This window comes from Eptatretus burgeri, chromosome 13 (genome assembly GCF_056783735.1).
Source record: "Eptatretus burgeri isolate ZD-2024b chromosome 13, Ebu_testis_v1, whole genome shotgun sequence".
Classification (NCBI taxonomy): Eukaryota; Metazoa; Chordata; class Myxini; order Myxiniformes; family Myxinidae; genus Eptatretus; species Eptatretus burgeri.
In genome coordinates, this window is record NC_140973.1 from 47295512 (window position 1) to 47312897 (window position 17386).

The following is a 17386-nucleotide window of genomic DNA, read 5'->3' on the forward strand; positions in this document are numbered from 1 at the left end:
CCGACCTATAAACTGTCACCCTTGTGTTTTGCACACAAGGTCCATAAGATACCATCAAAAAAAAAAAAGTTCAGGTGCACGTCGAAGGTCTTATTGTATATTAAAAATTTTTTTTGTGACAACTACATGCGATTGCTAAATAAATATTAAATTCCTGTGCAAACCACCATCAGTTAAACGATAGGCGAAGGTAGCTGGCTCGTGAAAGTCTTGACAACCATGGTTCCTTTGCCGGCCCCACAATAATTTGGGACCAATTTTGGGCGGGGGTGGGAGAGGTCGTGAAGAAATAGTAGTTGTGTCGTGTCATCATAAGGTAGTCCAAAAGATATTGCTTGATGACCAGGAACCATAACTGCTTGCTTGCAACAACGGCCGAAAAGCTACGACGACGCTCCGACATGCAAGACACTCTGCTTGATGTGAGCTGCGATGAAATTGTAACCAGGGTCTTTTTAAAACGACCTGCGCACCAACACCCCGGATCGAGTGTGTTTATAGGACGTGAAGGTGCGTGTTCGACCTCATGCTGGATGTTCATTGCAGGCACACCGAGGAAGCAACGCCGAGAGCGCACCACGTTCACACGGGCTCAGCTCGACGTGCTGGAGTCGCTTTTCGCAAAGACCCGTTATCCGGACATCTTCATGCGCGAGGAGGTTGCTGTGAAAATCAACCTTCCCGAATCGCGTGTCCAGGTACGATATATATATATATATACACCTGTATCGCAGACTGGGCACCATCGTCTTCTCCGTAAACGGAATCGACCTTTTCGTAGCAAATGAGGGCAAATCAAAGAAGGAAAAAAAAATCGGGCTGCAACAATGTTACGTATGTATGTATACCCCTGAGCAGTGGAGCGTTTTGTCAGCACCTGACTATAACTTTAACTCTAACGTGGGATTTGTTATTATTTCTTGTGATGGACAGGTAACCCGAGGAAATGTTGCCCAGAGCGGTGTCGATATGAATCGCTATCTTTCTACGGTGTTCTTTACCTGCGAATATAAAGATCTTCCCCCCCGCCCCCCGAATACACCTGGAATTTTTTTTAAATTTAATTTTGCTTAATCAACTTTTTACGGATTAAATCGAATATGATTGCGATGATCCATGGCCGAGAGAGAAAAGCTCTTTTTAAAAGTCCTTTTCAATGTGTTCTAAATGTAAAGGATGAAGACTGATGACTATTCCCTTCGTGGATTGAATGACGATGGTGCACATCTAACCGTCCTCTCGGATCACACATTTGCATGGGTAGTAAGGAGTTAGAGTTGGAGTTGGAGAGGGGGGGGGAAGCCGAAGCTTTTGACTTAATTTAAATATTTGATGTTCTGGTCCACCCCCTCCCCCACCCCTTCCCCCCCCCCCCGGTGGTTATAATCATCGAATGGGTTTCAATAGAAGAAACGTGTTAATGCAACAAGAAAAATTTCGATCTCACAAAACATGCGCCTTATAACGTGAGAGTCGATAAGAATGTTTTGAACCTCCCTGGGAAACGAGGTGTGGTTGAGGGTTACAACTCGTTTTGATCTGATTTAACGGCCAACGCTCAAAACCTCATTTTTCCCACCGTGGTCAACATACACTCAGATCAACTGTTAATTGATGGAATCTGCTGTCTATCTTGTCCACCGACGCAGACAGACACTCAACTTCAGTGCTTCATAGACACCACATAGTATTGCTGTTACAGACAAACGAATGCTGGATATCTTGGCAAGATGATAGATGATGGGTCAATGAATGTCCTCCACAAATGTAACAACTTCTGATTGTCTACTAACGTACTCGATCGTTGTAGTGTAGGAATTCCTGGCATTTTTTTTTCGATGCAAATGATGCTTCTAACGGTGGCCGTTTACAAAAGCATGAAAAGGCCAAAATAAAGCCAAACTTATGGACCTTTCTCTTTACATCGCCAAACCCACCATGTGCAGGTTTGGTTCAAGAACAGACGTGCAAAATGCCGACAGCAGCAACAAATCGGCAGCCAAGGCAAGCCAAGACCCCCGAAGAAGAAGAGCTTTGCAGGATCCGTCCTGGGTTTGGATTCGCATCAGGAGTCTGTTGAGAGCAGCCATTATTCCCCGGTGTTGGGCATAGCGAGAAATGCGACCTGCACACCACCCAGCTCCTCGGCGGGAACCCCCGTGTCCATCTGGAGCCCGGCTTCGGGATCTCCCGAGGCTTTCTTAGCCGGGACTTCCTGTACCAGCGGGATTCATCAGCGGGGGACTTCGGCCATGTACCCGGTGGCATACACGCAAGGACCCACATACGCACAGAGTTACGGTGGAGGCGCCTCGTACTTTGGCGGTATGGAGTGCGCTCCGTACCTGTCGCCCATGCATCCACAGCTTCCTGGCACGGTGGGAAGCCCCATGGGAGGCCAGTCGTGCATGTCCACATCTCTGGGTCTCAGCCAGTCCCCAGGTCACGGACAGGGATACGTGAATGCTGGGCCGGGTCTAGGCTTTGCGGCGCCTGATTGCCTGGATTACAAGGAGCAGGGCTCCTCTTGGAAGCTGAACTTTGGAAGTCCCGACTGCTTGGATTACAAAGATCAGACCCTGTCCTGGAAGTTTCAGGTGCTCTGAAGACGCTCGATCACATTACTCCAACCTTGCTGATCGGGTGATTAGACTTTGATTGTACTTTTAAACCAATACCTTCGACAGAGCGCATTTTAAAGTAAAAAAATCGCACAAAAAGATAACGACGACCCAAGTTTTGAGGTGTTAAGATGTTTCGTGTTATATACCCCTCTGTCCCGATCTTCGTTTTCCGTGACCCTGGGTGTTTATATGGTCCTTCTGATGCATATCTATTATATACAACAGGAGGAAAAATGCGTAAAGAAATGCAAACTCGCATTTCTGAACCTCGGTTCATTCTTTTCTAAGGTCTGTAGTGTTTGTTATTCATTCAAAATATTTTTGTGCATCTTGAAGACCGATAATATCTTCCTTCGCTAGGAAACGCATCTGAAGTACGTGCATTAGAAAGAAAAAAAAATCCCTTTATCCAATTAATGATTTTCCTGTATTTAACGGTATCTTATTTTTATTTTATTTTTTTCCGCCATAGATGAATATCTCTTTCTCTTTCTCTTTCTCTTTCTCTTTCTCTTTTTCTCTTTCTCTTTCTCTTTCTCTTTCTCTTTCTCTTTCTCTTTCTCTTTTTCTCTTTCTCTCTTTCTCTTTTTCTCTTTCTCTTTCTCTTTCTCTTTCTCTTTCTCTTTCTCTTTCTCTTTCTCTTTCTCTTTCTCTTTCTCTTTCTCTTTCTCTTTCTCTTTCTCTTTCTCTTTCTCTTTCTCTTTCTCTTTCTCTCTGAATTATATTCGCAACGTCTGTCTTGTTTTTTTTTTATTTAATAGTTTTGTCTTTATTTTGCTATTTCCTTGAAATGTTTTTTTTTCCAACAGTTCAGTGTAATACTCAAGTATTGTTATTCCTCGTCTGCCTATGCACCTCGATATGTATAAACAGTAACGGCGAGTGTCGATTTATATATTATGTATACAATGTCACGTGGTCAGTTGCACCCTCCCATTGTGCGACCGAAATAAATATTGTCCAAAGACAAAGAAAAAACCTCCTTTTGTCTACTTTTTCATTGCATTTGTTGTAATGTCAGTCGGTCCTGTGCTTGTTTATTTTTGGGGCTGGGGTTCGGGGAGGGGTGGGGGGTTGGGTGGTTTTGGGGTGAATGAGGGGGAGCTTCTGACAGAGAAACTTTCCCAGAAGTTTTATTTTTCCCATTTGTCATTGAGCATTTCAATAATTTAATTAATTTACTCATCCTGTGGTTCAATTCATCAATGAGTAGGATATACCTTTTTGTATATGTTTATAATTTTCCCTGCTTCATGCATATAATAATAATAGTATATGTATTTATAGCCACGCAAAATAATTGTTGCATATATATATATATTTTTTTTTTTTTTACCCCTTCAACACACAATTCCCACCTTGCTTTTATGGTGCATTGTCTTCTATTCCCATCTTGTGGAATCTGTGGGGAATGTTTTTGACTTAAGTCTTTCACGAACTGACTGGTCAGGCCTGCCGTTTGGCTGAATTTGTAATTTGTTCAGTGTGCCGGCACAATCTCGCATCCTCTTTACCAAATACACCGAGGGATCTTTAACGACCAGTGCTTGCAGACTGGTCCACCGGCATAACGTCCATCCAATGGAGGATGGCGCACATTTTGATTCCTCGCCATCCATGTGGAATGTCAGGGTAACGGTTTTATCGCTAGGTGGAGATTTGAACTCCAGTTTGGCAGCTTCAACGCGAGTACAATTACCTCTAGGCTCTCCGATCTGCAGCTCCCTCTTGGTTTTAGTGCATTTGGTGTGTGGGGAAATGAATGTGAATAATAGGAACCATTTTGCTTTCGATGCATGAACTTGTAATCGTAAAGAGTTTGGGGTTTAGTTTGATAGTCAAATACGGAGGAGTGGGGAGGGGAAAGAGCTATAGTTGAGCAGGACACCTTCCCAGGAGCTGGGACCCCTGAGACTATTGCTGCAGAATGTTCCGGCAGACGGTCTGTGCATGCTGTGTAGCACAGATTAGCACGACAGCTGTGCAAGAGGGTGGTCCTGCCAGGTGTTGTATTCTTTAGCAACCATTTCTTCTTTCAAGGTGATGCTTTGAATTGACAGCAAGGAGAGGTGAGTGTGCTTTTCTGCAACAGTTTCTCATCACTGATGGGCAGCAGTTACCACTTTCTCTCACAATAGGTGACAGCAAGCACAACCAAATGGCAATGACAAGATACGCACAGTAGTTCAAAAAATGCGAACTTGTCATTTTTCAATACGGAATATAATGAGTTAGAAAATCGTTTTCTTCCTTTTATTTAAACTCATTCGTTGAAAAAAAAATTTACGTTTCATATTGTACTAATGTGTGAATGTCATCTGGAGAACCTTTAGAACAACCTTCAAAACTACAGGACAAATCCAATCAGGGTATCAAGTACGATGTCTTAAGATGAATTGATTTTATCAGATGTTGGGTTTGGAGGAGTCTGAGTTGATAAAATTACGGTTGTATGTGACGATGTTGATGGCCCAGAGGTGTGTACCCTCGCCTTTGAGCTTTCTCGCTTGGGTTTGAATTACATTGGCTGTCTAGCCTGGGTTCCAACGAGAGTTCTGCAGTAACAGATGGGTAGAAGGAAAAGGAAAAGTTAATACAACTAGAACGGCACTTGGTAGAGCACAAAGTCTCACCTGGTGCACTCATTCTGAACACGCTGAATGCACAATTGTTCTGAACCGGCTCATGCACCCATATCATCCATGCACTCTATTATGTCACATACATTGCCATTACCCAGCCTGGTGTTGGCGCAGTGGTTAGGGCAGCAGCTTGGGATCCAAAAGGTCCTGAGTTCAAGTCCCGCTGGGCCACTGAATTAATACACCAGGGGGTTGACTCAGCCCGTCATCCTTCCGAGGTCGGCGAAATGAGTACCAGTATACTGGGCCGGTGGAAACCCCGGTTAAAATAGGTGTACCATATCCCTGTGTCGTAAGAGGCGACCAGGGTTGCGTCAGGAAGGGCATCCGGCATAAAACGTGCCAAATCACTATGCGGATCATAACGGATGATCCGCTGTGGCGACCCCTAACGGGAGCAGCCGGAATAATAATAATAATAAGAAGAAGACATTGCCATTACCCGTAGCTTTATTGGTAGATTATTAGGATATTTAATGACCACTTTTGTGCACATGAAGGCTAAATTGCATCACTGAAGATGAATGTGAAAAATTTTTTTTAACTATATTCCCCCTGGCTAGTCATTCATATTTATGAAGATTCACATCAATATGTTAAGTGGCTCTGAAGAAGAAATTTTACGTTTTCATTTCCAATCCAATATGGCCGCCAGACTACGTGACTGATGTCATAAATTTAATTATTCGCTCGCATCGGGTCATGCATCAGATAAATGAAGTTTCAGATCTTTTGGACAAGGATCTCAATTCAAACAATTATGGCTGGAATACCACTTCACTGATATCATTGTTATCACCCTGTATACCAGTTGGAGAGTTGATGACATATGCCAAGTTGAAATTTTTTTTGTTGAGTGGTTTTGGTGATGTTCATTTTTTTTTTCCTTTAATCCAATGTAACAGCCATACCATGTGACCTATGCCATCAATTATCAATAAAAGATTCTCGTGGGAGTCGCTCCTACGTTTAAAGTTTTGCATTGATTGGACAAGTGGTTGAGTCGAAGAAAAATTAAGCGAAAATATATAGACATGGACACACAGATGGACAGGGGTGTTGCAATAGTCTGGCAACCCCTTCGGGGTGAGATTAAATGTCCAGGATCTCCAACACATCTATGATGTGTGTGTGTTTTTATTTCTAAAAGAATGAATTACAGGTTGGTGTAAACACTCGATACTGAATAAATTGGTAGGTGATGCGGATAGTTAAGAATGAACGAATATATTTTGTTAATAATAAAGAACGATAAAAAGTCGATGTGAATATAAAATGAATGAATACAAGTATATGCTGCAATGTGAATGAAGAATGAGAGAACATGTATAAATGCAAATGGGAGTGATTGAATCGGTCTTTGAAATTGAAACGACAAATATATAATCACAACAATCAATGCCACATATAATTTATTACCCATCTTTATGAAGAAAAATAAGTAATAATAAATGTTGATCTGACTTTCTAAAAGCAACTTCAGCAAGTGATCGTGCTGTACGAGGGCCGTTCAACATGTTTTCTGAACGAGATACAATAGTCCAGGAAGCGTTTTTTTTTTCAATTTACAATTCAAAAAACATTTCCTAACTCATTATAAAGCCTCTTTTTTTTTCTAATGAAAAATGACACAACCTTGGTGTTTCTTGGACAATTAATCGTACGTCTCGATCGGAATACTTTGTGAACGTCAGTGGTTATTGTGAGTCGAGATGACTGTTTCCCCCGATTGTTATTAATTCTTCATGGAATGCAAACTCTCCACGGCTCCGAGCCGGTGTGGGAGGCGATCGATCCTAAGGAGAGGCCGAAGGGGCTTAAAGTGCCAGAAACTTTAATCGCGCGAAACGAAGTCGCACAAAGTTTCCACATTCCAGGTCAAAGCGCACACAGGAGCGAAAGTTGCTGTACAGCTGCACAGGAGACATGTATTGTATACAAGGAACATGTACTCGTCTCGTGTACATTCAGCCTACTTCACTTGGTCGCTGGGTTGTATTGTGCTGAAAAATATGTTTATAGTTATATAATGTACGTGGGTATTCAAAATGTTCTCAGAACAAGATGCTCACACTTATTCCGAAAAACGCCAAAGTTTGGTAATTTTTCCATATATTTACGACGACGACGGCGACTACAACCACCACTACTACGACTTTAAGCGCCCCAATAATTTCCACCATATTGGGTCAGCAGTGGAGAATTTTTGGCCCACATCCTTCACGAAACGGTTGATCAGGACTGACGTTTGATTGAAGCTTGTTAGAGAAGGAATTCGTAATTTGTTCAGAGTTCCGGCGATAATTCACCGACTTCGCAAAAGACACCCCAATCCGAGCAGACTGGACACCTGGCTCAATGGCCAACCTGGGGATATTGCCCTCCCCACGATGCGCCAATCTAACTGTTAATAGTTGGGTCAGGAATCAAACTCATCCGAAGCTCATACTGAAGGAAGAGTACTTCCTCTGTATAATTCTGTCAGACCTTCAATATAAATAGGTATATATTTGGTCAGAAAATATTTTGCTATTAAATATACACAGCAATCCATTGAAAAATAAGAAAGATGGTATTATTTGGACAGTTGTACCTCTTTCTGAGAACTTGATGAATGCCCAGCACGTATCCTGAAATAATAGCATCCTTCAAATGACGTCAAACCAAAAAAAAAAAACAGAAGAAAAATAATCGGTGATACAAATAATCAGTAAGTTAGCAGTGGTACAAATAATCACATTAATAATTTAAAAATAAAAAATTAATAACCCATCATTAATCATGTACCATACTCTGGTTAATAATTCGAAAATAAAAACAACCTATTAAACTATTGTCTGGAGCTGCATATCCATGGGTAAACCTCAGTCTTTCTGTACACTCAAGGAATTAGTAAATATTATTACAAATCAGAAGAAAGTTGCAACTTTAACAACAGCTCCACCACACACAAACCAGAAAAAAAAAATTCAACAAAGTGGCAGTTAGAGCAGACGGCCAGCTAAACGTTTCCTCTCCAGAGGAAGAACATGCCCTGAATCCCAAACGACTAGTTTCCATTTAACCTTAAATTTGCATTTTCACAATAACGGGAATGTTTACGCTTTAAGATAAATGTGTCCGAGAGTGGAATGTAAAACAACGTGCAAAGTGCGTTGAAAATCCCCTCCGGAATGCAAAGGTCTCGGGAGTCAGAATCAGTGACGAGTGAATTGCGGTCTTAGGGTCTAGGGACCTTGGAACTTGCAGACACCCTCCATCACCCACTGGTCACTCTCAGATGTGATCTCCAGGTTGGAAGATGGTGAGCTTGAACCTGAGCCGCCGTTTAGTTTGTTGGCAAACAAACCTATGGACTCGACCCCGTCCCCCTCGGAGTGAGTGGGGGGGGGGGGGGGCTGTTGCAACATCAAGAGGCATTTTGAACTTCGCGACTATTTCTACGGTGGTAAAAGACTCGTGAAAACTTTGTACATTCATGATTCAGATGGTAGGAGACAGTGTACTTTCATGTGGATTTCAAACATGTTAAGATGACGAGAGAGAAATCACCAGCAAACAGGGAGATATTTATTCTGAACTTGCAAATACAACCCATTGCTTCACTGATGGGGAAAATGAAGGGGGGGGGGGGAGAAGAAGAAAGAGAGAAAGAGAGAAAGAGAGAAAGAGAGAAAGAGAGAAAGAGAGAAAGAGAGAAAGAGAGAAAGAGAGAAAGAGAGAAAGAGAGAAAGAGAGAAAGAGAGAAAGAGAATGCAGGTGTTGGGTGGGAGGGGGAGGGAGGGAGGATGAAGAAGGGAGAGGGGAGAGCGAGAAAGGGGGGGAGTGGGGAGAGCGAGAAAGGGGGGGAGGTGGGCAGAGCGAGAAAGGGGGGAGGTGGGCAGAGCGAGAAAGAGGGGGAAGGTGGGGAGAGCAGGAAGGGGGGAGGTGGGGAGAGCAGGAAGGGGGGAGGTGGGGAGAGAGACACCTCACCAAGCATTGATATTCACTGCGGGAGGGAGGGTGAGAGGCAGGCAGACACACAGACAGGCAGATAGGCAGATAGGCAGAGACAGTGAGAGAGTGACAGGTGTGGGAGGAGAGTGCTGGATTTTATTATGAGGGTGGAGTGAGGAGGGGACAGTGAGAGAGAAGGGTGGGGGGGAGGAGGAAAAAAAAAAAAGACAGGTGAAGGGTAGAGGAGAAGGGTAAAGGGGGGGGGGAAGCAAGGAGAATGATATGACGCTTAATGACCGAACACGAAAAAAAAAGTCAGAACAGCTGTACACACAACGACACAACAGAGTTTGTAAAGTAATCTGCTGGCATATATGCAAAAACTTTGATATCCCAGTTCCAGAAAATTTGTGGGGAAAGTGAACCAAAAGCAATCACTGAAAACATTGAAGTACCGCTCACATACGACCTTATCTATATTATATATATACTAGTGCGGGCCCGTATGTGTGTGGCCGTACGTGCATGTTTATCTCTCTATAATTTATCGAGAATATCGAGAAAGAAATCGAGAAAGAAAGAATACAGTAAGTCGAGAAAGAATACAGGAAGTCCTCACTATCCGGAAGTCCGTACGTTGTAACCTCTCTTCCCCAACAGCCACGCCTACGCAGCAACGTGTCCTGTCATAGGTTTGGTAAATAAATGGCCATAACTTGGGAACCACTTGTCTGATTAATATCAAACCTTGAAAAGGCACATACTCAGGTCCCCAGCAATATACCTGGCAAGTTTATATTAGATTGGACCAGTGGTTGTCGAGAAACAGCGGTTAGAGACAGACAGACAGACAGACACGCAGATTGCTGGAATTATAGATAGATATTACTAAAACTCTCATGTATGTATGTATGTATGTATGTATGTTCCTGAAATACAGCTAAAACGGTACACAATAGCACAAAAAAATGAATGGCACCTTACTCACCATTCTCCTGTGGTGTGCAGTATCAAGTTTCATTAAAATCGGGCAATGAAATAAATTATTAAAAAATAAATTCCTCATTCAGTCAAGTACTCTTCGGGATTATTTGATCAATGCAAACAACCTCAGCGGTATAGTTCTCTGGAGCTATTTTTTTTTTCTCTCGAAATGATTTATTAAAAAAATCACAAACATTGAGTATAGGCAAAGAACGATTCATTTTTAAGCATAAAATAAACATCACCATTTTGATCTAATACTTCCGTGTTGATAAATAAATAAATTTGTGTTTAGAAGATTACGCACAATAATTTCTACGACTTTCTTTTCTCCGTCTTTTTTTCTGCACATTGACGCGTAATATCAAGTTTCGTTCAAATCTGGCAAGAAAAACAATTATAAAAAAAATCAATTCCCGATTCAGTCAAGTATTCTTCGGGAGAATTTGATCAATGCAAACAACCTCAGCGGTATAGTTCGCTGGAGCTATCTTTTATTATTTTTTTTTGAAATGTTTTTTTTTTTTAATCAACCGCTGTCAACGGGAACCTAATGGGTTCACGGGTCGTCTCGTGATCATCGAAAACAAAGCATTGTGACCAGATATCATACTTTGGTACAAAAAAAAAGAGAAGGCATTGCTAATTGAGGTGTTGGTACCAGTGATTTTGGACTAACAACACATAAATCAAGAAAATCACCAAATACCAAGACCTCAGGCATGAAGTAAAAAGATCCCAGAAGCTGAAGAATGCCAAAATTGTACCAGTGATGATGAAGAACCTCAGAGATATTAAAAACCATCTGTGGAAATATCACGACAAACGAACTGCAGTTGAAAGCTGTCCTGGGCTTAGTCACGATCCTGAAGAGAGCGCTCGGCACAAAACTTTGAGAACAGAAAACTTCACAGCTTGGTCCATGGACTGTGAGCCCTTACCAAAATGAAGGTGGATACTTTGAGCTCACCCTGGGAGGACTTCACTCCACATTCTGAAACCCACATACACTACGTGTCCCAAAATATGTGTACACCTCTTCCAATTAGTGGATTTGGCTGTTTCAGCCACACCCATTTGTGAACAGGTGTATAAAATCAAGCATACAGACATACAATCTCCAGAGACAAACATTGGCAGTAGAATGGGGCATACTGAAGAAATCGGTGACTTTCAACGTGGCACCGTCATAGGATGCCACCTTTCCAATAAGTTAGTTTGTCAATTTCTGCCCCGGTCAACTGTAGGTGCTGTTGTTGTGAAGTGAAAACGGCTCGGAGCAACAACAGCTCAGCCGCAAAGTGGTAGGCCACACAAGCTCACAGAATGGGACCGCAGAGTGCTGACACATGTAGCATGGAAAAATCGTGTCGTCAGTTGCAACACTCAATACCGGGTTCCAAATTGACTGGAAGCAACGTCAGCACAAGCACTGTTCGTCGAGAGCTTCATGAAATGAGTTTCCATGGCCGAGCAGCCGTACACAAGCCAAAGATCACCATGAACAATTCCAAGCATCAGCTGGATTGGTGCAAGGGCTCACCACCATTGGACTCTGGAGCAGTGGTAACGCTTTCCCTGGAGTGATGAATCACGCTTCACCATCTGGCAGTCTGACGGACGAATCTGGGTTGGTAGATGCCAGGAGAATGCCACCTGCCCGAATGCATAGTGCCAACTGTAAAGTTTGGTGGAGGAATAATGATCTGGGGTTGTTTTTCATGGTTCGGGTTAGGCCCATAAATTCCAGTGAAGGGAAATCTTAACATTACAGCATACAATGACATTCTAGACGATTCTGTACTTCCAACATTGTGGCAACAGTTTGGGGAAGGCCCTTTCCTATTTCAGCATGGCAATGCCCCCGTGCACAAAGTGAGGTCCATACAGAAATGGTTTGTCAAGATCGGTGTGGAAGAACTTGACTGGCCTGCACAGAGCCCTGACCTCAACCCCATCGAACACCTTTGGGATGAATTGGAATGCCAACTGCGAGCCAGACCTAATTGCCCAACATCAGTGCCTGACCTCACTCGTGCTCTCGTGACTGAATGGAAGCAAATCCTCGCAGCAATGCTCCAGCATCTTGGGAAAGCCTTCCCAGAAGAGTGGAGGCTGTTATAGGAGCAAAGGTGGGACCAACTCCATATTGATGCCCATGATTTTGGAATGACATGTTGGATGAGCAGGTGTACACATGCTTTTGGCCATGTGGTGTATGTAGATACCAATCTGCGACTTGCGCACGCACGCACACTTTGAGACCTGGCAGGTCTCGGTTTCACCTCCACCCACATGTGGAGATAGCAGGCAACAACAGCAACTTGTGCATGCACGCACACACACACACACACACACACACACACACACACACACACACACACACACACACACACACACACACACACACCAATCTCCGTTATGGTAATATAGTGGGGTAACTTAGCATAACAATTGTGCATTTTGTGAGGAAAGCACCAAATTTGGCACACTAGTAGCCTATCATATTATGAAGAGATTTGGATATTGGGCCATCTCAAAATTTTTGATGTTAGTGGAAAATGCCTGCCACAGCCATCAGCGGCTGAATTTGAGATGGCCCAATATCCAAATCTCTTCATAATATGATAGGCTACTAGTGTGCCAAATTTGGTGCTTTCCTCACAAAATGCACAATTGTTATGCTATATGTAGCTAAGTTGCCCCACTAATACAGTTTATAAATATCGTGTTGCGGTTCTACAAAACCGCATGCCTCGAATGCAATGGCACCCAACATAGTGATCCCCAGGCAGTTATTTTGTTAGTTTTCGTGCAGTTGCACCTTCCCCTCATGTCTAGTGGGTTAACGGGACGAGGTGCATTGCGTGGGTCTTCCAGTTAGGTCTATTAACTATATCTGTCTCCTCTTCTGATTTCTAATCTAACCCTTTCTTTTTAGCCATGGTACAAATCAAAGCAAGCAAGCATACACGCCACGCAAAGTGCGATGAGTAATACGCACACTACGATACCTCCTGTGGCTTGGAACCAACAAAGAACACGACACACTATACCGCACGTGCATCGCGCACCATTAATGCATTCCAAACTGTGCACCAATTTCCAACCGGCATCTCACCTTGCTTCACCCCTCACTCACCAAACCTCACCACTTCGACCACAAACTCCTCCCACCCATGGGAAAAAATATTTCCACACTTCCTTGTACCTCTGCATCGCTATAATTCGCCATGATACAGAGGAGTGCTGCACGACTCGGACTGCCCTCGGACCGAGCGATGCGGGGCCGAGCAACGGACGTTAATAGCTCGACCGCATCTTTCTGGGGATGTGCCGGGTGAGCACAAGGGATTTATACGACCCTTGTCCAGTCGCCAGAACATGGCAAGACAGGGGCGGTGAGGAGGGGTAGCAGGAAGGGCGATCCGGGTGTTTGGTACGGGGCCCGGGTGCGCAATTTGGCTCATGAGAGGGGACCCGTGGGTGGCGGGTGTGCATTGCTATTCGGCATGCACACTGCACTCGGAGCATGTTCAGGGCCAGGATGCTGGCTCATACCCGATGTTGAGTCAGGAGCTACGGGCCGTGTCAAGCCGGATGGGCGAATGAGACCGTTTCCGGCCCCGGGAGCCTGGCAGGGCATGGCTAGGGCTGCTGTGACCCAAAAGCGAAGCAGGATTCGGGTAACAGCGCGTCGCTTTCAGGTTGTCACCCCACCCTTCGCCTGGGGATTATAAAAGGCGGAGTATGGAGCCGCTCGCACTCTTCTCTGCCCTCTTCTTCTCTGCTCATCTCGACTCTTCATTGTCTCTGCCCATCTCGGCTCTTCATTGTCTCTGCCCTTCGCTGGCTCTTCACTCATGGTTAGTGCGTGATTGCGAGGACGTGCTCCTTCTTGAGGACCAGTGCAGAGCACACGTTTTCACTAGCTCTGGCAAAGTGACTAAGCTGGAGATAACACGCCACATCTCAAGGTGCAAATGCTCAGGCGGAGCGTCCCACCGAGGTACACGATACACTAACAGACCTTTACAAGACGAGGTTAAGGATCTTTCGCCTCACGCATCTTCTCTCCTCTCTCTCTCTCTCTCTCTCTTTCTTTCACATCTCCTTTGGACTCACAAAAGAGCATCATTACTGACTCGTAATCCCATTTTCCTCTGGCTCAACACCACAACCCCCATATTGCACGACACCACACCTCTTACTCCCACACCTTAGACAACAGTATTCCTCTCTCCAACCTCTCCTGAAGCATTCTCGGTTGCATTGGTCTGTCAACCGTGCCAGGTATTTGGAGGCGGTTTATCCTCATCTGCTCTTTCTCTCTGGGCTATATCTAATCTTCCTTGGGTGTGTGTGTGTGTGTGTGTGTGTGTGTGTGTGTGTGTGTGTGTGTGTGTGTGTGTGTTTCGGATGGCACCTGCCCTTGTTTCAGTTAAGATTGTAGAAGTTTTAACAGGATAGTCTGCTCTGTGTGTCATTTTGTAAGAATGCTTGCCTTTTGCTGCACCCCATGGATTCCTTGCTCTCCCCTGCTGTACATACCACTAAACCCAATTTACTGTGCCGCATACCTTTCCTTGCCATTGTAAATAAATGCTTGTATGGAAATGTTCCCAGCTCGTTTTCGTATTTTCCTTCATTGGTCCAGCATCGTTCGTACTCTAGTCTAGCTGGGGCGTTATCCTCCAACGATCTGTTTTCTAACCGGTACGTTCTTGGCAGTTACGCTCGGCTGCATCTGATCTGGTAAGGTGATCTGGTTTGAGCAAGGCATACCGAGGGCATGTCTCCCAGTAATTAAACGACATGACCTTTAGGTAACCGGTATCAGATGGAGGACCTCAAGCCACGTAGTCGAGTTATTGGTGTTCACGGTCAATTGGCGACCCGCCGTGTCATGAAGTTATTCGTGTGCGATGGCCTGCGGTACCGGAGAGTCTGGTGGGAACCCGAAGTTGATCACCCCTCGTGGTCTTCCTCACCCCCATCCCCGGGTCAGCAGCAATATATAAACACACGCGCAAATGCACACATTCATAAAATACATAAAAACGAGAAGCACAAATATTTACCTTCAAACAGAGATCTTTGAAAGAGGAATTTAATTGGGAAATTTGCAAAATTCAATTCAAAAATACATGAAGCCACAGAAGACAAAATGTCAATCTATGCTCTTTGTCTTCACAGACAGATCATGGCAAACACCTGGTCAGATGGACCTTATTGTTTTTATATATGTATCGATGTCAAAGTGAGGGGTGGATTATATTAAAAGATCACACGAAAAGGTAAAACAAAACGGTCCTAAAAAAATAAAATTGCACATTTTCAGCAGATGAGATCTCCCGAGGCACTAACTGCAAGGCACTGCAGAGCCAACACAGGCGGAAATGTACGTCTGTCTTAACGATGTTCCATTGATAGCATGGGAACTTTTACCGTAATGAACAACCAAGCAGCTTGGAGAGCGCTCGCCAAGTGACTTAAGCACTCAAACAAAACAGTTGATAAACGGCTCGTTTGGTAAGTGATTAGCAAACATATTAAATATACACCTCCCGGAGATGTACAAAATGTCAAATATGTCAATTGGACATATTAACACTTTTCTTGGAATCGGAACTGCTTGTGAGTTCGATTCTGGAGCTTAAATTTTGGAATTCTCCTTCGTTTAAGAGATACACGTGGTGATCGCAGGTGCAGAAATGAAATAAAGCAATGAACACTGACGTCTCCGGGTGATTATAAGCATTGCAATGTACCCAGTGATTCGTAGCTATGATGAACAGGCATTCAATAATATGAGTGAGGAAAGTGAAAAAACAACTTTATCGTTAAGAAATTGTTGCGGCCTCTTCCAGATCAAGGCATGGTTGAGCAGGCCAAAAAACATGTTGGCCTCAGACCCCAGTGAGGTTACCGAGCAAACACGTTAAGACCCAGAGAGCAAGGTGGCTGAGGATTGTCTGATGAAGGATAAAGGCCATTAATTATTATCTTCAAAATGGGTGTTTTAATTAACCCAAACACCCACTTTTCACTCTTGCACTTCCTTGGAGTTTCCTTACTGTGCATGCAAAGTTTCAGGCTGTTAGGTTTTATGGTTTTGGAGTTATGGAGGGGAAACACACACACAGTATAGATAACAAGGTAATATTTATCCCGACCCAGGGCGATATTTATCCCGACCCAGGGCGATATTTATCCCGACCCAGGGCGATATTTATCCCGACCCAGGGCGATATTTATCCCGACCCAGGGCGATATTTATCCCGACCCAGCGCGATATTTATCCCGACCCAGCGCGATATTTATCCCGACCCAGCGCGATATTTATCCCGACCCAGCGCGATATTTATCCCGACCCAGCGCGATATTTATCCCGACCCAGGGCGATATTTATCCCGACCCAGGGCGATATTTATCCCGACCCAGGGCGATATTTATCCCGACCCAGGGCGATATTTATCCCGACCCAGCGCGATATTTATCCCGACCCAGCGCGATATTTATCCCGACCCAGCGCGATATTTATCCCGACCCAGGGCGATATTTATCCCGACCCAGGGCGATATTTATCCCGACCCAGGGCGATATTTATCCCGACCCAGCGCGATATTTATCCCGACCCAGCGCGATATTTATCCCGACCCAGCGCGATATTTATCCCGACCCAGCGCGATATTTATCCCGACCCAGCGCGATATTTATCCCGACCCAGGGCGATATTTATCCCGACCCAGGGCGATATTTATCCCGACCCAGGGCGATATTTATCCCGACCCAGGGCGATATTTATCCCGACCCAGGGCGATATTTATCCCGACCCAGGGCGATATTTATCCCGACCCAGGGCGATATTTATCCCGACCTAGGGCGATATTTATCCACTTACATCGGGATGGTGGATTCCCAACCCAACCATAGTGTCAGACTGGTGCTTTCCAGGAAGGGCGTTGCATCACAAAGTGTGCCGATAGACGTTAGGCTTGGTGCCTTGTCTGCGAGCATTAGTTGGTGAACATTGCACATGCGTGATCGGGAGAAGATTCCATACAATTTGCCAAATTCAGAGACAAAGTACTGCTAAGCTGCAGGTTCCTGTTCCGATTTGTGTTCTACATTGTTCAAAATATAACACTGAATTGACATTAAATTGTTCCTCGTTCACAGAATGACATCTGCAGACAG

General features: G+C 44.3%; 1 protein-coding gene across 1 annotated transcript in view; it reads left to right on the plus strand.

Moving 5' to 3' along the window:
• The window catches only part of LOC147014412 (homeobox protein otx5-A-like), a 4729-nt gene extending 1123 nt beyond the window's left edge, over positions 1-3606 (plus strand). Inside the window, exons 2-3 of the mRNA XM_085852349.1 lie at positions 547-698; positions 1947-3606. Of these exons, the coding sequence (XP_085708475.1) occupies positions 547-698; positions 1947-2606 (812 nt within the window). The 3' untranslated portion in view covers positions 2607-3606. The remainder of the gene's footprint in view (positions 1-546; positions 699-1946) is intronic.
• Positions 3607-17386: the final 13780 nt, after the last annotated feature.